The following is a 23124-nucleotide window of genomic DNA, read 5'->3' on the forward strand; positions in this document are numbered from 1 at the left end:
TCAAGAGTGACTTCAGGAACTTATTATGTACAGTCTGGAGAAAAGAAGGGAAAGGGGAGACATGACTGAAACCTTTAAATACATCAAGGGGGTGAATAAGGTTCAGGAGGGTAGTATTTTCAACATGAAACCAAAATCAAGAACATGGGGACATGACCTTAAACTAACTGGAGGAAAGTTCAAAACTAATCTCAGAAAGTATTATTTTACTGAAAGAGTAGTTGATGCTTGGAACAGACTTCCAGCAGAGATAGTGAGCTAACAATAAATAGCTTTAAACACGCTTGGGACAAGGATAAATCTATACACAGACAAAAAAGCTGACAAGAAAAATGGACAGACTCGATGGACCACTCAGTCTTTTTCTGCCATCACCTTTCTATGCTTCCATGTTTCTATGGATTTGTGCTGACTCAGAGGGAAAGGGGAAGGTTGGATGGGGACTAGTGTTGGGAGTGTGGGGGAGCAGATTTGTGCTAGGAAGGTGAGTTGGGTGAGGGGTGGATGGATTTGTGTTTAGAAGGGTGAATTTGGGGGAAAATTATTTGTTGCTGAAAAGGCTGTTATTTGGCAGGAAGAGGAAAAGTACTAAGGGGAAAATTTTGTTCTGGCACAGGGGATTTGGGGGGGAGAAGATCTGTGCTAGAGAGGTGAAATTTTGGGAGAAATGGATTTGTGCTTGGAGTGTGAATTTGGATGGGATTAAGATCCCATACGGGGATTTACTCTGTGGGAATTGGGGGGGGGGGGTGTTGTGCTGGTGAAATTTGGTGGGAATGGATTAGTGCTGAAGGAGGGGATTTTGAGAAGAGGATTTCTGTTGGGGAGAAAGATATATGGATCGGATGGGAGAGGATTTGCTCTGCGGAGTGATTTGGGAGGAAGGGTTGGGGGGGGGTGATTAATGCTGAGGGGGGTATATAGGGGTATTTGGGAGAAGAGAAGATTTCTACTAAGGAGGGATGTAACAAAACCTAGACCACCTGCTCTCTCTTCATTTTGCACTCTTTCCCACAGCACTTACACACACCTTACTTTATTTAAGCCCCTTGAAGCCCCTCCTGCTGTTAATGCAATTGAACCACGCCCCCTGGTTTGCCACACTGCACCACAATACGACTCTCCTTGGTGTGCAGAAAGGTTCCCCAGGTATTTTTTCAATTCAAGCAACACCCCCTAAAAACATGCATAACTGTGAAAAGGTCCATTAAAAAATGCAGTGCATAGATAAAAAGAAAAGAATGGAATTGTGAATTGAAAAGTATTTTCATGCAGTAAAATTCATCTGTTTTATTGCAGGAAATCAGACGTGTGAATGTTCCCAACATCATATAGCTCAAATGGCATAAACCAAAAAATAACTGCTGAGTAAGCTTAAAGTGCAAATGTACTATATTCTGAGAAAAAGCATAAATAATTGCTAAATGCCAATGGAGAATCTTTTAAGCCTCATGCACACTGGGCCTTTTTACAGCTTCTGTTTTTGGCTTCTGGCATTTTTTTTCTACATCCTGTAAACTCCCCAGCCTGTTATCCTATGTGTCCATGCACACATAGGCTTTAATCTGAGTTTTTTAGCAGGTGCGTATTCTGAGGAGTTTTTTAGCTGTAAAAACGCTCTTCACGCTGGAAAACGCAGTAGGTTTTTAAGATGCCCAGTGTGCATGAGGCCTTAGGCTGGCCATACATTATACAATTATCTGGAGATTTTTGGTTTAGATTTACCAAAAACCATATAATAGGAGGACAAACCTAAACAACACTTTCAGTTGTATCCAATTAGGCAGGCCCTTGCACTACACAGTTGAAGGTAAAACTAAAGGAAATTGGGCAGAAAATTGGAAGATAATTGTATAATGTATGGCCAGCCTTAGGCTCCATGCACACTTGGCCTTTTAATAATGCTGGTAGTGTTAGCTGTGCAAAGTCGCATTAAAAACGCACATTTTTCAGCATTTTTGCATTAGCGTTTAGCCGCATTTTCCTTATTTGCATTTTTGAGCCCCAAAAAAAACCAAATAAAAATTTTGCTCAAAAAAACGCCCCAAAAGGTAGGTTTGCCTAATTTTACAGCGCTAGAGTTTTTTTTACAGCTAAAAAACTCCTCTAGAAACCCATTAGTTCTGTTTTTTTTTTTAGCCAAAAAATGCTGATTAAAGCCTATGTGTGCATGGACACATAGGATACCATGTTGGGGAGTTTACTGGGTGTAGAAAAAAAATGCCAAAAATCAAAAACAGCAGCTGTAAAAACGTCTAGTGTGCATGAGGGCTCAATATGAAAAAAATTATCAAGTTTGCAGTAGATATTTTTCTAGCACAGATAAATATATATATAGATTTTTTTTTTTTCAAATACAATCTGCAGAATACTGAAAATATCTCATATTTAGTTATTATAAAAGCAGCACACAATATGTTTAAATTTGCATGATTCATAAACATAGACTCACTTTTGGAGAGCTGATAGAACGTCTCATGGTATACGCAGCTGGATCCCCAAAGGCCTCATCCCGAGAACCAGGTTCAAATCGTGCACTAGGGGAGCGTACAGGTGAACAGACTCTTTGATGAGTTCTGTATGCCCCCTGGCTTGGAGAGCGTGGTACTGAGCGAGAACGAGGCTGTAGAGAGAGGCGACGGAGAGATCCACAAGCTGCATCGGCCTCCTGGTAGTATAAAGCAGGACGAGGAGCCCACAGTTCTACTGGTCGTCCATAAACACCAGGGTCCTTCCACTCCCTTGGCTCATATGATGGTCTGCTGTGAAATATCTGTTGCCTGTCCTCCACAGCCCACTGTGGTATGGCCCTATCAAAAGCTGACATAGAGCAAATGCTGTCAGGACGTGATCCTGCCTGAGTGTAGTACTGATAGCCATCAGGATATTGTGAAGAGTACTGAGGGTAGTATCCAGAAATATGGTGTGCTCCTGGGAAATACCTGTTAGGACTGTTTAAAAACATGACATTTATTCACTGGATAACAACTTGTTAAGTGCACTAAATAAAGATTTACAGTACACACAGTTTATAAACCATAAACACAATGAAGCTACACAGAAATCATTCTTTAACTGATAATGACAATCATCCTCTGTTCTGCAATTCCGTGCACCAAACCCATCTTTTTTATGCCAGATAGTCTTAATTCTTTAAATTAATGATTTCTTTGAAAATTCCCAATTCCCCCAACTATCCTAATTTCTATACAATATATTTAGCAGAAAATCCTAGCATCCCACTTTCAGTACCTTTGCTTGGAAAAAGGACTTCAACTGTTATATAAGGAGGAAAAAATTAGATTTTTGTTACTCACCATAAAATCTGTTTCTCTGAGTTCATTGACACAGTTCTTCTGATTCTTGACCATAAGGTTTATAGGGCCACCTACAGGAGTAGGATACTAGGCAGAAAAAGAACTCAGCACTGCATATGGGCAGTCCAAGATGGTATTAACCTCCTTTCTGCCACAGTCAAGCCAGTTAGTCACAAAGCAGTGTCAGAAGTATAAACTCCAAAAAATAGGGGTGGGTGCAGTGTACGTTAATGAATTCAGAGAAAAGGATTTTTACAGTTAACCAGTTTAACCCGTTTTCTATTAAGTTCATTGACAGACACAGCTCTTTTGAGTCTTGAACATAGGGACATCCCATAGCCATGTCTCAAGAAGGGGTGGGCAAACCAAAAACAAGTTATCTTAAAGAGAGGCCTGCAAAACCTTTCAGCTAAAACAAGCAACCAAAGATAAAAACACATCAACTTGTAATATTTTTAAAGAAGTGTGCACAGATGACCAGGAAGCCACCTTGCAAATCTGAGACACAGATGCCTGGGGTCAGAATGCCCAGGATGCACTAATCACCCTGGTAAAGCATGCCCCAGCAGGGACCATTAATGGCGTATGCCAGAACAATTGTCTACTGAATCCAATGGGATATAGTAGTAGAGAGGGCCTCCAGGCCTTTTCTTGAACCATCTGTGAGCGCTGAAAGAAAATTTCGACCTCCGAAAGGAGGCTGTGGCAGACAAGCACACACAAACCGCCAGGACCACATCCAAGGAGTGCAACCATGGAAATAAGGATGGAAGGTCTATGTCCTCATTCTGGCGAAAACCCAACACCACCTTCAGAGGAAAGGAAGGGCATAGATAGCCTTATCGTTGTGCAAGACCAGAAAGGGAGACTCACAGGATAAGGCTGCCAGTTCCGACACCAACTGTGTGAAAGTGATGGCAACCAAGAAGGCAACTTTGAGAAAAAGTAAGCACAGGAATACCCCAAATACTCCCAAAGGGAGGCTTCTGTAGGACTGGAAGAACCACGTTCAGTTCCTATGGTGGCAACGGGAAACACACAGGAGGTGCTACATGATGAACCCCTTGGATGTAAGTGTGAATCAGGGCAGAGGGACGCCGAAAAAAAAACAGCAAGGGCATAAACCTGCCTATGGTTGCTGCTGATCTACTGGGATTTTCATGCACAACCATCTCTAAGGTTTACAGAGAATAGTCCGAAAAAAAGAAAATATCCAGTGAGTGTTAGTTGTGTGGACAAAAATGCCTTGTTGATGTAAGATCAGAGGAGAATGGGCAGACTGGTTTGAAATGATAGAAAGGCAACAGTAACTCAAATAACCATTCGTTACAACCAAGGTATGCAGAATACCATCTCTGAATGCATCGAACCTTGAAGCAGAAGGGCTACAGCAGCAGAAAACCACACCGGGTGCCACTCCTGCCAGCTAAGAACAGGAAACAGAGGCTACAATTCACACAGGCTTACCAAAATTGAACAATAGAAAATTGGAATAATGTTACCAGGTCTGATGAGTCTGGATTTCAGCTATGACATTCAGATGGTAGGGTCAGAATTTTATATATACACACACACATATATATGTTAAGGACTCTTGTAGGCACTATGCATACTGCAAGACACTAAGAAACTTGGTACATAATTGCAGGTGGGTCTCTGTTTATTTTTTATTGTTTAGCCACACGCATTTAAAACCCAATTTATTTGAGCAAGCCATATTTTCAACACAAAGTGCATAGTGCAGCATATAATTGTCCCTTGCTCTTTGGCTGCATTTTTTGCAGTTTCTTAAATCAGAGCTCCACCCACCAAATGGCTCTTTTTTGGAGGGGGGAAGAAGAGCAGGTACGTGATTTTGACAGATACCCACTCCCACTTGCGCTGTGACCTCCTAGGCGATACCAGCAGAAGTTATCCTTATCCCTTCCCTCCCGCAGTGTTCAGTGAAACATCACAGGTTCAGAAGACTGCGGGACCATTCACAATACGCAGTGCGGCTCAAGCATGTGCATTGGGCACCTGGCTGTGAAGCCACAAGCTGTCACATTTGGGTGCTCACAGCTGAGATGCTGGGGACAGAAGATCAAGGGAAGAAACATCTCAGGTGAGCACATCACTGAATGGACAGGTGAGTGTCTGTTTATTAAAAGTCAGCTGCTACAGTTTTTGTAGCTGATGACTTTTAATAAACACAAAAATGACTGGAGCTCCTCTTTTCTATCCCAAGACTAAAAAATGTGGAGACAGGAATGTGGATGTGATGTGCTTAAAGAGACCCTGTCGCCACATTTTTCAGTATCAACTAATGGGGTTTTTTTTGCATTCTCTACAATATCCAATTACACTAGCACCTCCTACTGCAGCAATCTGTATATTTCACATAAATATGACATTTCTTCGAAATTGAGATTCCTGCACTTTTGTGCTGCTACCAATAATGGAATAACAACACGGGGGAAGGGGGCTTTAAGAGGCTGTGAAGTGCATGCATTGGACACATTACCCTGAAATAATAATGTATAGACTGTACAAAATGTTGCAGCAGTGGGGGCTAGTTTAAGTGGATATTGTAAAGACTATTGTAAAATGTACTAGATAGATCATTCATATATATATATATATATATATATATATATATATATATATATATATATATACATACATACACACACATATACACACACACACAGTATATTGCCAAAAGTATTGGGACACCTGCCTCTGCCTTTACACACACATGAACTTTAATGATATCCCAGTCTTAGTCCATAGGGTTCAATATTGGGTTTGCCCACCCTTTGCAGCTATTACAGCTTCAACTCTTCTGGGAAGGCTGTTCACAAGGTTTAGGAGTGTGTCTATGGGAATGTTTGACCATTCTTCTAGAAGCACATTTGTGAAGTCAGGCACTGATGTTGGATGAGAACACCTGGCTCATGGTCTTCGCTCGAATTCATCCCAAAGCTGTTCTATTGGGTTGAGGTCAGGACTCTGTGCAGACCAAATTCCTCCACCCCAAACTCACTCATCCATCCCCCTATGGACCTTGCTTTGTGCAATGGTGCACAGTCATGTTGGAACAGGAAGGGACCATCCCCAAACTGGGAGCATGAAATTGTCAAAAATGTCTTAGGCCTTAGGTTCCCTTCACTGGAACTAAGAGGCCAAGCACAACCCCTCAAAAACACTTGGCACTATGCAGTCAGGCAAGTACCATTCTCCTTGCAAATTCCAAACCCAGACACGTCCATTGGATTGCCAGACAGAGATACGTGATTCATCACTCCAGAGAACACGTCTCCACTGCTCTAGAGTCCATTGGTGGCGTGTTTTACACCACTGCATCCAATGCTTTGCATTTCACTTGGTGATGTAAAGCTTGGATGCAGCTGCTCAGCCACTGAAACCCATTCCATGAAGCTCTCTATGCACTGTTGTTGTGCTAAGCTGAAGGCCACATGAAGTTTGGAAGTCTTTAGCTATTGACTCTGCAGACAGTTGGTGACTTCTGCACACTGCGCTTCAGCATGGGCTGACCCTGCTTTGTCACTTTACTTGGCTCACCACTTCGTGGCCGAGTTGCTGTTGTTCCCAGTTGCTTCCACTTTGTTATAATACCTTCAACAGGTGATAGAATAAATAACAGAATATTTAGTAGCAAGGAAATTTCACAGATAGACTTATTGCACAGGTGGCAACCTATCACGGTACCACGCTTGAATTCACTGAGCTCCTGAGAGTGACCCATTCTTTCACAAATGTTTGTAGAAGCAGTCTGCATGCCTAGGTGCTTGATTTCATACAACTATGGCTATGGAGGTGATTGGAACACCTGAATCCAATGCTTTGGAGGGGTGTCCCAATACTTTTGGCAAAGTAGAGTGTATGTATGTATATATATATATATGTGTATACAGTTGCAAGAAAAAGTATGTGAACCCCTTGGGATTACGTGGAGTTTTGCATGAATTGGGCATAAAATGTGCTCTGAACGTCATCTAAGTCACAACAATAGAAGAACACAGTCTGCTGAACATAATACTACACAAACTTTAGATGTTGCCATGGTTTAATTGCACATAACATGTAAACATTCACAGTGCAGGGAGGAAAAAGTATGTGAACCTTTGGACTTAATAACTGGTTGACCCTCTTTGGCAGCAATAACCTCAACCAAACGTTTCCTGTAGTTGCAGATCAGACCTGCACAACGATCTGGAGTAATTTTAGACCACTCCTCTTCACAAAACTGTTTCAGTGTAGCAAAATTCTTGGGATGTCTGGTGTGAATCGTTCTCTTAAGGTCATGCCACAGCATTTCAATCGGGTTGAGGTCAGGACTCTGACTGGGCCACTCCAGAAGGCGTATTCTGTGCTGTTGCAGCCATTGTTTTGTTGAATTACTTGTATGCTTTGGGTCATTGTCCTGTTGCATCACCCATCCTCTGCGGAGCTTCAGTTGGCGGACAGATGGTCATACATTTTCCTGCAAAATGTCTTAATAAACTCTGGAATTCATTTTCCCATCAATGACAACAATCCGTCCAGGCCCTGAGGCAGCAAAGCAGCCCCAAACCATGATGCTCCCTCCGCCATGTTTTACAGTGGGGATGAGGTTTTGATGTTGGTGTGCTGTGCCTTTTTTTCTCCACACATAGTGTTGTGTGTTCTTCCCAAACAACTCAATCTTGGTTTCATCTGTCCACAGTATATTTTGCCAGTAGTGCTGTGGAACATCCTGGTGCTCTTTTGCAAACTTCAAACGTGCTGCAATATTCTTTTTGGACAGCAATGGCTTCCTCCGTGGTGTCCTACCATGTACTCCATTCTTGTTTAATGTTTTCCTTATTGTAGATGTGTCAACAAAAATGTTAGCATGTGCCAGAGATTTCTGTAGGTCTTTAGCTGACACTCTGGGATTCTTCTTTACCTCATGCAGCATTCTGCGCTGTGCTCTTGCAGTCATTTTTCACGCCTAGGGAGAGTAGCAACAGTGCTAAACTTTCTCCATTTGTAGACAGTCTGTCTTACCGTGGACACATGAACATCAAGGCTTTTGGAGATACTTTTGTAACCCTTTCCAGCTTCATGCAAGTCAACAATTCTTGATCGTAGGTCTTCTGAGAGATCTTTTCTGCGAGGCATGGTTCACATCAGACAGTGCTTCTTGAAACCAGTAAACCCAAAACAGGTGTGTGTTTTTTAAGGGCAGGACAGCTGTCAGCAACACATCCAATATCATCACACTGATTGTAGTCCAGGTTGGCTCACTCCTGGCTCCAATTAGCTTTGGGAGAAGTCATTAAGCTAGGGCCTCACATACTTTTTCCTCCCTGCACTGTGAATGTTTTCATGTTATGCGCAATTAAACCATGGCAACATCTAATGTTTGTGTAGTATTGTGTTCAGCAGACTGTGTTCTTCTATTGTTGTGACTTAGATGACGTTCAGAGCACATTTTATGCCCAATTCATGCAAAACTCCACGTAATCCCAAGGGGTTCACATACTTTTTCTTGCAACTGTATATATATATATATATATATATATATATATACACACACACACACACACACTTTCTTTTTTTTTTACCTAATGACCCCTCCCCCACACACACAAAAAAAAAGATGATTAGGTTGTTAAATTTCACTGCATATCATGTGGCCTGATACTTTATAAATCAACTCCTTTTTTGTTACCGAATCTCTCTACAGTCAAACACAATTTTAGTAGACATCCACAAAAGACACCATTCTGCTACAGATTGGTATATACACTAGTATCCAAATAGCAGTCCACATGCTAAAGTCATCCCAGCCCATAAGCTTGTAGAATCTGGATCTTGGAGGGAACACTCTAACTGTAGCCACTATCTTCTTATATACATGATGTAAATGGTAATTCACCTTTGGATGTCTTCTGTAGGAACTGCACCTCTGCGTAGATTAACCCACTGCTGAAGTTGTGACATAGAATTCTGTCTCTGTGCTACTTTTTCCGGGTGTGTACGTGGCAGGCTTGCTCGCTGTCCATTTTTTTCTGAAACAGCTTTACCTGATGGTCGAACTGGCGAAGGGGCAAAATTCCATCCATTTGGTTGCGGAGGATGCTCTCCTTCAGGTAGGTGTCTAGGGGGGTCCAAGTCTGGGATTCTTTCAGATGAAGCCCCTGAACCATTAACTTTGGTTAATTGGCTACTTTCAGACCTTCTCTCTAACTTTTCAGAACCTCTTCCATCTCCTTCACCGCGGCTTCTTGTTTCAGGATCTTGATCTCTGGAAGGCGGTATATTTTCACTGTCCTGCCTCTCTAGTCTGAAAAAATACAAATGATACTTAGATCAGTTGTTAAAGATTTCCATGTTTGTGTGTGTTTTTGCAAGAGCTGAAAAATAGGGATTTTGACTTACCAGTAAAATTTGTTTCTTGGAGTACAGCACGGGACATGGGATCTTTAATCATTATCATTGGCTTATAGACATCTACATTCATGTGACTGAACTGGCAAAAAATAAGGCTGCATGTACATCCTCCTGTATAACCTCCTCCACTCCCAACTAGCCTCAGTTTTGCAAACCAGGAATAGGGAGATCATAAAAACAGGGGGGAAGGATTTATGTCCCATACTGTTTACCAGAAGTGTATTTTACAGGTAAAGCAAAATCCTATTTTCTTAGCCGTATAGTACAGAATACGGTATCTTTAATAATTACCCTTGGGACATTCAAAAGCTCTCCAACTGAGTGGTGGGAATGGCAGCAAACAATGCCAACAGACTCACACAACAACTGGTCAAGATGACTTCACAGACATAGAGAGCAGCATGTAGCAAATTACACCCAAAACTGGAATCTGAGGAAACCTGAACATTCGCCTGGTATAACCTAACAAATATGACCAGACTGGAGGAAGTAAAGAATACATCTCATGGAGTACTTTCTAGCATGAAAGTTCCTCAATTCACAACAAGCAAAACAGCTTTACCAGGGGTGATGGTATACTCTGGGAAAAGTCAGTTTCCTAGACTTCAACAGTGTAGGGATGACCAGGGTTGATAGGCTCATTACTGTGACTTTAACAGTCAAGAAATTAAAGCCAGTGACCGAATAGCAGATGGAATACTGGTTGTTGAAACAGAAGATCCAGATGCAGAAGGGCCCATAGAGAGCCTGCCAGACGTCTGAGTATGTCAGAGTACCTACTCATCACACTTGGTGTGATGAGAAATACTGGAATGCCCTGAATCTTGATTCTGAAGAGTAGAATAACCTGGAGGGGCAGAAAGGCATACATCAGGTAAAACTGATCCCACAGGGTCACCAGAGCGTCCACTGTGAAAACCTCAGTGTCCCAGGACCTGGAGGAAAACCTGTCCAGTTTGTTGCTGAATTTGGATGCCAGCAGTCCAGCTTCCCCAACCTGAAACAAAAGGTTTGAAACATCTTCAGAAGGAAATCTTATTCCCCCTGATTCAGACACTGACAAATAAGAAAGTCCATCTGCTATTTTTCTACCCTGGGATATGGACAGTGGAAAGGGCAAAAGAGAAGGACATTGCTTGGTGTGACTTCTGGTGCCTCCTTAATTAGTGATGTAGGGCACGGTCATGGCACTGTCTGATTGGATTGACATAGGGTGTCCTTGCAAAAAAAGAGGAATTCAACATTAAGTTCCAAAATGTGAGGTGAAAGAAGGCTTCCTCCAGTGACCAAGTTCCCTACACCAGTATGGCATCCAGGACTGACAGACTGGCATCTATTATAAAAAACCTTCCACATCTTTGGAGGAAAGGCTTCCCTTACATTGAGTTGGAAATCCACCAAGCTAGGTAGAATCTAGCCTTTGGTGTAGGATGCATAAGGCGGACCAAGGACTGAGTCTGTTTGTTCCACACTACCAAGGCATACAGCACAGCCTTAAATGTAGCAACTATCAGAACCAAGACCTTCATACAGGAACAAAAGTGGGGACCTGTGGGCATGTTATTAGCATTATATTCTTTACATGAGTCAAGAGGATTTTGGACAGGAGTGTGTCTAATTTTAGGCCAAGGTTATTCCATCTATGAAATGGGTCCATCAATGACTTCCTTAGATTAAAATGGTTGTAAAGGCTCAAGGTTTTTTACCTTCATGCATTCTATGCATGAAGGTAAAAAACCTTCTGTGTGCAGCAGTCCCCGCAAGCCCCCTCATTACTTACCTGAGCCCCATCGAGATCCAGCAATGTGCATGACAGCCGTGGCTGTCCCGGGTCTCTGCCTTCTCATTGGCTGAGACAGCAAGCAGGAGCCATTGGCTTCCACTGCTGTCAATCACAGCCAGTCAGCCACTGAGGAGACAGAGAAGGCGGTGCCAAGCCACGGCTCCATGTGTGAAAGAACACACAAAGCAGCGGGTGCCCCCATAGCAAGCTGCTTGCTATGGGGGCACCCAACAGAGAGTAGGAGCCAGGAAAGCCTGCGGGGGACCTGAGAAGAGGAGGATTCAAGCTGCTCTGTGCAAAACCACTGTACACACTGAATAACATGTTTATTATTTTACAAAAAATAAAAATTTTAACCTTTAGTATCACTTTAAGGATCCAACTCCAAACTCTGCAGAGCCTGCACTGTCTGTTGGATGCTGACAGACTGATCTTTTAACAGAAGATCACTGAAGTATCCCACAACACGAAACCCCTGAGCATGAAACATGAGCCAAGATATAGGCAAACACCTTGGTGGAAATCCAGGACTAAAGGCCAAATAGGAGGGTGATAGGTTTTGATCACCCTCCTCAAAGCACAGATAGCTTTGATGAGAATGTGCAAGTATAATGTCCATTGATGCCAGAAAATCCCCCCAGTATGGGGGAGGCAATGACTGACCTGGCAGTTTCTATGTGGAATTTATTTAACCCATAGAAACAAGTTGAAAGTTGAAAATCCCACAATGGGAACCCAACATCTTTGTTTGGTTTGGGAACCAAACAAAATTTTGAGTAGAAGTCTTGAAAACATTTTTCTGCTGTTACAGGGATAATGCATCACTGAGGCAAGAGCTGCTGGACATCAGCAAGCAAATCTGTATACTGTAGGGGGGGAGAAGCAAAAAGTGGAAGGAGGAGTGAAAAACTCCAGTTTGTAACCCCCTGGAAATGACACTCTGGAAATAGGCATCAAGAGATATGCTGTGACTGGAATGCCAACAGTCATCCCTCCACTCTGAAAACTGAGGCAAGCCTTTAAACCAGTCATGGTTGGCCTGAAGGGCCATCTCTGCTCACAAAGTAAGCTCTCATCTTAGTTTTGGAATTGGAAGGCTGAGAGGGACAAAAAGGAACTTAACCTCAGAAACAGAAGTCCTACCAGCAGAGGTGAGAGCCTTCTTTTTCTGGGGTAGAAGAGCATTCTTATCACCTGCAATCCTCTTGATGTACTTATCCAAGGAGGTATCAAACAGACATTCCTTTTTCATGGGTGCAGTATCAAGGCACTTTTGCACTGAAGCCTACCTGACCAGCATTTAATGAGTATCTGTGGTCAAGATTTAAAACCATATATTAATTTCCACATTGTATTTCAATTATTTCTAACCTACTCCTATTAATCTGAATGCTCAGGTGCACTAGGCACCACAAGGGGGATGTTGCACAAGTGCAATAACACTAGCCATAGGTGCACCAATATATGAAATGACACCAAGTTTAAAAGAAAGCCAGCGCTCCCATCTGCAACCACCGAAAGGGTGTTTACTGCCCCAGACACACCCCAAGGTGGAATTGGGAGAGAAAATGCACCCTGGGCATGAATGTTTAAAGGGTTTCCGCACTGTACTCCCAGCTAAAGCTTCTGCAGGCAGGATTAACAGGGGGGTTTATCCCATTTTGGCTTCAAGCTCCACAATGGGCAAACTCCTGCAGGGGTTTTCAGGGACAGGGCTCTGTTGCTAGCAGATCACAGCCCTAGACCTGTAAAAGTCCATGCAGCTTACTACATGTGTTGCACTGTGTGCCAGGGGAAGTGCACATAGCAGGATTTAGTGCATGTCAGCAACATTACAGGGTGGATTCCCCTGCTATGCCAAGAAACTGTAGTAGGAGCTGTGGTACAGCAGGAACCCTGATAGAATCATCTTGGTAGAAGAACCATTATCAGAGTGTGAAAAACTTCCACTGGAAGAAGGGAAGCTTCCCTCTTCATAGAGAAGAGGTATATCATCCAAGCTAGCAAAGAACTGAGGCTATCTGGGAGTTTGAGGGGTTATAAAGGGAAATGTCCCTGCAGCCTTCTTTTTGCCAGTGTCCAATTACCTGAGGCTGCATATAATCCAAAGTAATATAATGGTAATGAATAAACATCCTGTTTAAAATATTTTAAATTGTGTTATTGTAATTGAAAATAATTTTAATATTATCACTATACAATTATACATGTACTACCATTGCAGAGAACAGCAGTTGATATAACAAAGCATAATAGATTTTACAATACAGTATGAAAGTGTCCCTTGACCTGAAAATTCATGTGATGTCATTATGGAGCTTATTAGTAATGTACATAATATATTGTATGTAGATTTTGAGAGTCCATGCATACTAGGCAGCTAAAAAATTGCCAGAACACTCCTAAACACCACTTTCATGCGTGTACAGTGATTTTTTTGCCTAAAAGGTCCTCTTAAAAATGCACGCATGACAGGTTTTTTTTCAGCTTGAAAACGCTAATCTGAAAATAAGCCTGTAAATGCCCACTTGTTCATGGACAAATAGGCTAATACAGAGTTGCTTATACAGGCTGAAGAAAACGAAAAGCCAAAAGCCTATATAAGCAGAATTTTTATGTCCAGCATTCATGAGGCCCGAAAGAATAATAACATGCATCTAAAACAAAAAAAAAAATCGTTTTGGATAGTGTAGTAAGGGGTGAGAACCTCTTTTTTCTGCTGTCTTTGTCCCCACTAGAGATGACCAAAAATTAAGCAACATCTAACACTTTGCGTTGTCACAGTAACAATAATAGAGGGGAAATCTTTTAGTTGGAACACCTGGGATTTTCCTCCCTCTGGACAGATTTCCTTTCACTTTTGGTTATGTCTACAAAATGGAACATGAGGGGAAATCTCTCCAAAGGAAGATACTTGACAAAAAAAGAAAATAGCAGATAAATGAAAACAAACCCGAGTGGGTTTTAAACATCTTAAGTAAAAAAAGTTTTGGCTTTAGATCAGGAGTCAGCAACCAGTAGATCGCGGCCAGGTGACTGGTAGATCACAATCTGGGCTTGTTTACTTGCCATCCCAGAGCATCAAACAGAGTGCAGTGCAGAGGGACTACTTGTTTGATCTGTAGTAGGGAGCAAGAGATGCATAAGCCTTATAGGGGGCTCAGACTAGTAAGGGTTCATTTATACGTGCAGTTTGGGGCGGGGGGGGTAAAACCCTATAGTTAAAGATGTGTTTTTACAACCCAACCACACCCTCTTTAGCTGCTGTGGCCATGGGTGTGCACATGTTGCAGCTTTAACGGGAGTTATATGCCCGGTTATGGTTAGTGAGTGTAGCACCTGCCAAACACAGGGGCGGACTGACCATTTGGAAACTTGGGTACTCCTCGAGGGCCCGGGATCAGTAGGAGGCCCCAGGAGATGCCCTTGGTACCTTTTTCATAGGCTTTTTTGAGTTTGAGCAAGGACACAGGGGCCCCATGATCACCTATTGCCCGGGGGCCCCATGAGTTGTCAGTCTGCCCCTGGCCAAACATAACCAATTATGTTTGTGCAGTACAGCAAACAAGGAGTTAAAGCAGGCAGGGTTGTGTTGCTTTCTCACCACCTGCTTTAACCCCTTGGACCCTGCAGAAGCATACAGTTGCATGGCACTTGCAGAGTGGCCCCATTTACTTGAATGGGTCCTGATTGGCAGGCGGTAGCACCCATCAAAAGTAAAAGGGGGTTTAATTCCTGCAGCGGCATGTGTACACCTTTGGCTGCTGCTTCAGCAGCTAAGAGAGGGTAAGGATTGGGGGAAGTACAACCATGACTCAAACGCAGGGTTTTAAACCCCCCCAACTTTATGTGTGAACGAGCCCTAAGGGTGCCGCAGCTGAATGCAACTAAGGGCTCAAAAGCCACAAGCACTGAGTGATCTGAGTGATTGACAGGTGGTCTGAAGGTGATATGTTGCCTCCTCACTGCCTGATTTAAACCCATGATTGCTGTGCAATGCGCGTGATTGCTATACAATAGTACTCAAATTAGAGGTTTAAATCAGGTGTGAGGAGGTGACACTGTGCCTGGTGATCTTTGACTTCTCCCATGTTGTTCAGGTAGATCTCCACCTTTTTAAGATTGCATACCACTGCTTTAGATATACTTAAAGTAATTTTATTATTTTAATTTAAAAAAAAGGTTACAGAGGTTTGTACTTACCTGCTCTGTGCAATGGCATTGCTCAGAGTGGCTGCTTATTTCCTCTCCTGGGGTCCCCCTGCCAATGCTCTCTGTTCCTGCTCTTCTGTGTGTACCCCCATAGCAAGCCACCACCATAAAAACACTCAGAGAAGCTTGGCCCTGCCCCCTTCTCCCTCCTCACAGGATTTGACTGACAGCAGAAGGGGCCAATGGCTCCTGCTGCTCTCAGCAAAGCCTGTAAAAGCAGAGAGAAAGGAGAGAAGACCTGGTGCCGGGCACAGCGCTGGATGGATAGACAACTCGGGTAAGTGTTGGGGGGGGAACAAGTTTTAGAAAGTTTTTTTTTTTACTTTAATGCAGAGAATGCATTAAGGTAAAAAAAAAATTTGAGTTTAGAACCACTTTAAGCCTAGGTTCACACCTAAGCGTTTTCTGCAGCGTTTTGCAGAAACGTAATACAGTCCATTTAAAATTATTTCCTATGAGACATGTTCACATCTGCGTGTTTTGCCCAGTGCGTATTTTGGAAAGGGTCAGGGACTTTTTTGAATGCCACTTTTTGGAACTTCGATGGAAATGCTGCAGAAAAGCATGTATTGCATTTTTGATGCGTTTTAAATCTGCCTAGCAAAAAGACAAATGTAAAAAAACTGCAGGTGCAAAAACGCAATGAGGAAACGGCTCAAACGCAACCTGTATAGGTGTGCACCTAGCCTTAGACCTTACTGACTGCTTAGTTTTGAACATGTGTGCCTTTATAAAGGTGAAACTAATCAGAAATTACTTGAAAGAGATTATTTCTGTCAAGTCATTGCCATTTCAGAGGAACAAAACTGAGACGTTTTTGACTAAAAACATTGTAATACTAAATAAAAAGATCTATAATTATATCAGTTAATTTTGTAGAATGCTATCATTTATTTAAGAGTGCCTTCTTCATTCTGGTAAACATTAAATAATTGTTATTACTCATTGTGTACCTGTACTGTGCCTTGAAAAAGTATTCATACCCTTTGACATTTTCCACATTTTGTCATGTTACACCCAAAAATGTAAATGTATTTATTAGGATTTTATGTGATAACCAACACAAAGTGGCACATAATTGTGAAGTGGAAGGGAAATGATAAATGGTTTTCAACATTTTTTTACAAATAAATATCTGAAAAGAGTGGCGTGTATTTGTATTCAGCTTCCCTGAGTCAATACTTTGTAGAACCACCTTTTGCTGCAATTACAGTTGCAAGTCTTTTTTGGGATGTCTCTGCCAGCTTTGCACATCCTTCTTTGCAAAATAGCACAAGCTCTGTCAGATTGGATGGAGAATGTCTGTGAACAGCAATATTCAAGACTTGCCACAGATTCTCAATTGGATTTAGGTCTGGACTTTGACTGGGCCATTCTAACACATGAATATACTTTGATCTAACTCATTCCTTTGTAGCTCTAGCAGTATATTTAGGTACATTGTCCTGCTGGCAGGTGAACCTCCACCCCAGTCTCAAGTCTTTTGAAGACTAACAGGTTTTCTGTATTTGGCTCCATCCATCTTCCCATCAACTCTCACCAACTTCCTGTCCCTGCTGAAGAAAAGCATCCCCACAACATGATGCTGCCACCACCATGTTTCACGGTAGGGATGGTGTGTTTAGGGTGATGTGCAGTGTTCGTTTTGCTTTTAGCCAAAAAGTTCAATTTTGGTCTCATCTGACCAGAGCAAATGCAAATGGAACTTCGTATGGCTTTCTTTCAACAATGGCTTTCTTCCTGCCACTCTTCCATAAAGGCCAGATTTGTGGAGTACTTGAATAATAGTTATCCTGCGGACAGATTCTCCCATCTGAGCTGTGGATCTCTGCAGCTCCTCTAGAGTTACCATGGGTCTCTTGGCTGCTTCTCTGTTTAATGCTCTCCTTGCCTGGCCTGTCAGTTTAGGTGGACAGCCATGCCTTGGTAGGTTTGCAGCTGTGCCATACTCTTTCCATTTTCAGGTGAGGATTGAACAGTGCTCTGTGATATGTTCAAAGACTGGGATATTTTTGTTTTATAACCTGCTTTAAACTTCTCAACAACTTTATAACTGACCTGCCTGGTGTGTTCCTTGGCCTTCATGATGCTGATTGTTCACTAATGTTCTCTTACAAACCTCTGATGGCTTCACAGAACAGCTGTATTTATACTGAGATTAAATTATGCATAGGTGGACTCTACTAATTAAGTGACTTTTGAAGGCAATTGGTTCCACATTTTAGTTTGGGGTATCAGAGTAAAGGGGGCTGAATATAAACGCATGCCACAATCCCAGTAAATAAAATCCCAATAAAATACATTTACGTTTTTGATTGTAACATGAAAAATTTGGAAAATTCCAAAGGGTATGAATACTTTTTCAAGGCCACTATCATGTTGCAATAATAGAATATCTTGTGGAAACTGTATTTACTTGACTGCAATTGGCTTCATACTGTTGAGCCCTTACATAGACATGCACTGTCATTGGACATAATGATCTCCACCCATTCCATTACAGATCCCCTAACAGTCAGCAACGGATAAAAATTTGTCTCATCAGAAATTTTATGTCACATAAATATTGCATTGCCATGGCATAGTTATTTTTTTGCACTTAAAAGTAACATTTAAAGTACACCTGAACCCCTACTGGTTGACAATTACCTTGATTAGATGGTGTGTCACAAAAAAATTTTTTTCTAAAGCTGGGAAAAACTCCTCTCTACTTATGATCCAGGAGCTGACATTCATCAGTAAACCAAACCTATGAAGGTAAGAGGAAGCCATCTTGATATGTCCTGTGCAGAGGACAAAAATGGAACACATTCTCTGGCTCAGCCTCAATTTATGGCAATGGGGTCCTATGTGGTAGGAGTGAGGGCAAAGCTACCCAAACTTACAGTATGCTATCATAGAGCCAGTCTGGAAATACAGTGTTCCATTTTTTCCTCTTGTTATCTCAGTGCTGCTGATCTCCGTAGGCTTTTTCATTCACTTTCCTTTCTGTATGCACTTGTTCCAGCATCGGCTTCAGATTATTGCTTTTGGGCTGGGATTTTGATAGTGACAACGTAGTGTTTGTTGGCACAACCAGCTGAAGTGTACACCACAGGGGAGCATGTGACAGGGTGAAAATGAAGGTGCAAAATTGGTAGACAGTTGTCACCCCATTACAAGAAGTGGCCGAACAAGGAGTTTTATGACAGGTTCATCAGGTATTATTTAAATGAAAGCTGCATATATTAAAAAAATTAAACCAACATTTAACTTTTACTTTAAAATAACGCTGTCAGCACAGAGACACTTGTGTAGAATGACATACAGTACTTGCTAAAAGAAGAGGCACTATACTTACATTTCTGCCATGTGTTTGTTCAAACATTGCATCTTCGCTACTCCCTGTCCACTGCAGGTTTCCAGCATTTTTTTTCTGCTTCACCAGTGGATCCCTCTGCAGGCTTATCGTGATATCAGCCCAATAGGAAAAACCACTACATGCAGTGGGGGGAGCAAATGTTTGGCTTTGAGGAACAGTGTACAGTTTTTGACAAGCATGGCTCTCTGAGGTACTAATTCAAGTCTGTAATGTTTTTTTGCATTAACAAACTATCACTTCTCCCCTTTGCTGATGCAGTTTGTACATGATTGGTAAATGCTGTTAACTTTTTTATTTAATTATTCATATGTGTGATGCAGCTAGTGCTGACTTTTTTACCTCTTTGAAGTTTGATAGTTATCTCGTGTTGCTTTACAACTAAAAATATTAAAGTGTTACTTGACTCACCTGTTTAATGGCCAGTACACACAATAAAAACACAGACAAAAATTTCTGTAAGAGGAACAATCGGAGATTATCTGTTCAATAATATAGTGCTTTCAACAGCTGATTCTGACTGTTCAGACAAAAAAAATACTGAAGAGGCAGGCTTGAAAATTTTTCTCGTTTGTTAACCACTTGCCTGCAACCCCATAGCAGATGTACTGCTACAGGAAGGCTTTGCTGGGTAAAATCACGTAAGTATATGTGATTTTGTATTTCCGGGTAGGGGGCGCAAAGCTGAGAAGGGAGATCTGTGTGTAAACAACACAGATCTCTATTCTGTCAGCATGGACGTGCTGCTTTCTAAAGCAGCAGGTCGGCTTAGTAAAACAGCACAAATTACACAATAAAAACACTACCTAACACATAGGTAACACTTTTATCGCCCCAGACTCCTTCCTGCCCATTAGTACAGTGTCAGTGCTTTTTTTTTTTTTTAGCACTGATCACTGTATTAGTGTCACTGGAGATGTCAGTGGCAGTTAGTTCCAACCCAGTGTCAGAATGCCCACTGCAGTCCCACTATAAGTGGCTGATTGCCACCATTACTAGTATAAAAAAAAAATAACTTTCACGTAAACCAATTAATATACACTTATTGGGATTTGTTAGCAGACATGTAGCAGAATACATTTTGGCCTAAATTTAGGATGAAATGTTTTTTAATTTTTTTTTATTGGATATGTTCTATAGCAAAAAGTAAAAAATATAGTGTTTTTTTAAAAATGTTAGTCTTTTTTTCTTTATATTGCAAAATATCTAAAATACAGAGGCGATCAAATACCACCAAAAGAAAGCTCTATTTGTGGGAAAAAAATTACATACGTTTAATCAGGGCTGCTGTTAGAAACTACGGGGCCCCATACAGCAAACCTGACGGGGCCCACCCAAAAAAAAAACACAGTTTACTATGATTCACTAGTGAATAAACACAACCAGTGATCAGTACCGATCACTCACTGTCTTCATTTGAGAAAGGAAGAGGCTGGTAAATGTGACATATTTACTGGACCCTTCCCCCCACTCTCCACCCTGAAGATCCTATCGACCATAAAACAAGAAACACATTACAAAATATACAATAAATAATGAAATAAAGTAAACCAAAATAGGACCCAACCCTGCATTATACTCTCAGTCAAGCATACTATATGTATGGGCATATAGGGGGTCTCTCATTGTGACTACATATATGTATTTTCATACGTATTCACAGTGAGGGACCCCCTGCATTCCCAAGATGTGTATTTATTACACTACTTTGTGGGTGCCTTAAATATCTGTTGGGTGCACTGCAATTTATTTTTTTCTTTGGAATGTAAGATGTGTAACTCTCTTTTACATTACAAGCCCCTATTTTAGTGTCGAAAGATATTCTTTTTTGCACTCAATAAAAACTATTTTATCTGAGTCCATTTAGGGAATTCTTTGGCTTGATCACATGTGGCTAAAAACCACATAATTCCTCCTTGTCCTGCCAAGTATAAGTCTGCCAAAATACTGCAGGACTTTGGTGGACCTATACTTGGTGGGACAAGGCAAAAGATCACCCAATTTAAGTACGCTGACCTGTTTGAGAAAACATATAATGGACACTTAGAAGGATTACCTGACTGTTATGGTACCATGAAATTAGTTTATCATTGGGTTTAAGGATGTCTCTGCCATCCTTGGTCCACCTTTAGGTGTTGGTGACACATGTATGTGTTTTTTAGCCACATGTGATCATCCCATATTTCTCCCATACCTGCCATGGTGAGGGGTTGGTATCCTGGGTGGCAGCCCTGGATCAGATGAGCCATCTCCCATTCTCAGGTTCTGTGACTTCCATAGTGGCTTAGTGCTGTTAAACATGTATGGAAACATTAAATGTGGACTTGTTCTCCATGTGTCCAAATGCATGTACATTGCCTAGACATACATTTCTTTGAACAGAGAATTGTATACTGTATGTACGTAGCATTAGCTACTTTAAATATTTATGTCTATATCATATAGGAACAATATTGCAGTTTTGTGGGAGCCTATTCTAGGCATGATGCTTGCATAATCTCAATGTTTTCAACACATTATTTTGTAATAAAAATGCTAGATGTTTTTAATATTGTCTGTTGTAAAGATTTTTTGCGGGTAATGAGAAAGTCCTCTTTTCTCGCATACTATATTTTTGTACGTGAAATGTCGGCCTGATAAAACTTGTGAATGGAAGACCAGGTGGCAGCCCTCAAAACTTGCGAACATAGACCTAAAGCAAAAATACTTAAGAAGCACTGCTGACAATGGTGGAGTAGGCTTTGACAGAAATGTGGGGACACCTATTCCCTAGACACTCACACTAGAGTTAGAGTGATTGCCACAAGGAAGGTCACCTAGTGGGTCAGGGTAGAGAGAGGAATTTCTCTGATATGATCAATGGAGTCCTTAAAAATACAGAGAGAGACAAAATGAAATACCACTGAGGGAGAGATTTAACAGGGGGTGAAACGTGGGAGACCCTTTAAAAAAGCTCTTGATCAGAGATTTAAAAGTTCAAAAAGAATGGCTAGAGCAGAAAACTGTCCTGCGCTGGTGCTAAGGGCCAAGTATTGGCTCCCACAACAATGATATAACTTACAGAAAGTGAAATTCAAGCCTTAAGCCTCTGTTCCTCAAAAGCCAGGGTTCAACAGCACACCTGTTTAGTTTGTTGTTAAACCTGGATGCCAAGAGATTCATCTGCAGCATCCCTCACCTAACACAGGTCCTGGATCACCTCTGAGTTCAGAGACCACTCTCCTCTGTTAAGACACTGCTGGCTGAAAAAGTCTGCCTGCCAGGATGTGCTCGATCCTTCTAGCCACAGCAAGATTTCTTGTTCTTACCAGGTGCTTAACATATACTAAAGCCATAGCATTGTTTGACTGGATCCAAATCGGATGGCCTTTCAATAGTGCAATCCCGTGTTGAAGGGACGGCTCCAAAATGTTGAACATAAATTGAGATTCCCCAGCAACCTAGTTGTCTGCACCAGTGGCGTATCTGCCGCGAGGCAAACAAGGCATTTGCCTAGGGCGGCAGTTTACAGGGGGCGGCATGCCCCCCCAGGCAGAAGGGACACTGTGTGTGCAGGGCCGCCATGGGTGAGGGTACAGCCAAGCCAACACACAAGGAGGGTCACCCGGGCCAAGGGACCGGCTGCAGAGGAGAGCGCAGTGGTGGGCGGATCCCCCGTGTGCTCTTGGAACACGTGAGGGTCGGGGCCCGCTGTCAGTGTGCCGGGATGTGCAGGATGGCCAGAAGGTGCCGCGGAGGAGGAAGAAGAAGAGGACGAGGTCAGGGTGGAGGAGCCCCCCGCTCTTTTGCAGCCGCCACAGGAGATCCTGGGGAAGATGGGACACAGGCGCCCCTCCTTGAGTGATGCTGACACCATCTGGAGGAGCCCCTGCTGGACAGGTAAGTGCTTAGAGGACTGGTGCTTCCCCACTCCTGTTTCACTGTCCCCCTGACACACTGCCCCCCACCTGTTCTACTGCCCTCCCCCATCCCATTGCCCCCCATCTGTCACACTGCCCCCTGTCACACTGCCCCCACATGTCACCCTGCCCCAC

At 42.2% G+C, this 23124-nt stretch overlaps 1 protein-coding gene across 19 annotated transcripts in view; it reads right to left on the reverse strand.

Moving 5' to 3' along the window:
• PLEKHA6 (pleckstrin homology domain containing A6) overlaps window positions 1-23124 on the reverse strand; it is a 605411-nt gene that overhangs the window by 258471 nt on the left and 323816 nt on the right. For all 19 annotated transcript variants that reach the window (XR_016311607.1, XR_016311598.1, XR_016311596.1 and 16 more), the window contains 2 exons: window positions 9223-9630; window positions 2453-2951 (listed from right to left, as the gene is read on the reverse strand). Coding sequence is in view for 3 of the 19 variants with exons in the window: in XM_089669394.1 (XP_089525520.1) it covers window positions 2453-2951; window positions 9223-9630 (907 nt within the window). In the remaining 16 variants the exon portion in view is untranslated. The remainder of the gene's footprint in view (window positions 1-2452; window positions 2952-9222; window positions 9631-23124) is intronic.

The sequence above is a fragment of the Staurois parvus genome, unplaced genomic scaffold (assembly GCF_062004578.1).
Source record: "Staurois parvus isolate SC_StPar_1 unplaced genomic scaffold, SC_StPar_1.0 ptg000074l, whole genome shotgun sequence".
In the NCBI taxonomy this organism is placed as follows: domain Eukaryota; kingdom Metazoa; phylum Chordata; class Amphibia; order Anura; family Ranidae; genus Staurois; species Staurois parvus.